Source organism: Cebus imitator, unplaced genomic scaffold (genome assembly GCF_001604975.1).
Source record: "Cebus imitator isolate Cc_AM_T3 unplaced genomic scaffold, Cebus_imitator-1.0 Scaffold102, whole genome shotgun sequence".
NCBI classification, from domain to species: Eukaryota; Metazoa; Chordata; class Mammalia; order Primates; family Cebidae; genus Cebus; species Cebus imitator.
In genome coordinates, this window is record NW_016107417.1 from 3,260,089 (window position 1) to 3,260,788 (window position 700).

Sequence of the window (700 nt, forward strand, 5' to 3'; positions counted from 1 at the left end):
GCTTCGGCACCTTCTGCATGATAAAAGGCATTCTGCCACGTGACCCAGAACTCCGCAGCAAGCAAAAAATAATTTGGTATTAGTGACTTAAATTCATTTGAGAACAAAAAGGGGAGGTACCATCACTTCAGCTGCGACAGATGCATGCCTAGTGGACAGCATCCTAGAAACGCAGGGGACCAAGGACTCCAGAAGGATGGAGTGAGCACTCTACCCTCTGTTGAAGGAAGAAGGGAATGGGGACCTTCTGAGGGAGGATCCTGTGCCTCTGGGGATAGTGTGAGGATAGCGAGAGCAACCGCCTGGTCAGACACTTCTGGGCCTGCTTGGGCCTCCTTTCCTTACCTGTCACAGCAGACACCAAAGGCCGTAGCCCCCACCACCCGTCCCATCATGTATATGGACTTCAGTGATGTATTCGAACACCAGGTCCCACTGGAGGAGAAGAGAAGGAGGTGTCAGCCGACAGTCGCCATGCCTCACTGTGTGGGTCTATCCATAGCTGTGGGGTCCAGTGGTCCTGCTGTCATGAACATCAGCCATTTTATTTTATTAATTTTTTTTAGAAGGAGTCTCACTCTGTCACCCAGGCTGGAGTGTAGTGGCACCATCTCAGCTCACTGCAACCTCCACCTCCTGGATTCAAGTGATTCTCCTGCCTCAGCCTCCCTAGTACCTGGGATTACAGGCGCCCGCCACT

General features: G+C 52.1%; 1 protein-coding gene across 1 annotated transcript in view; it reads right to left on the minus strand.

Moving 5' to 3' along the window:
- Positions 1-348: 348 nt before the first annotated feature.
- The window catches only part of LOC108310162 (non-structural maintenance of chromosomes element 4 homolog A-like), a 7,327-nt gene continuing 6,975 nt past the window's right edge, over positions 349-700 (minus strand). The window contains 1 exon segment of the mRNA XM_037741669.1: positions 349-435. Coding sequence (XP_037597597.1) covers positions 349-435 — 87 coding nt within the window.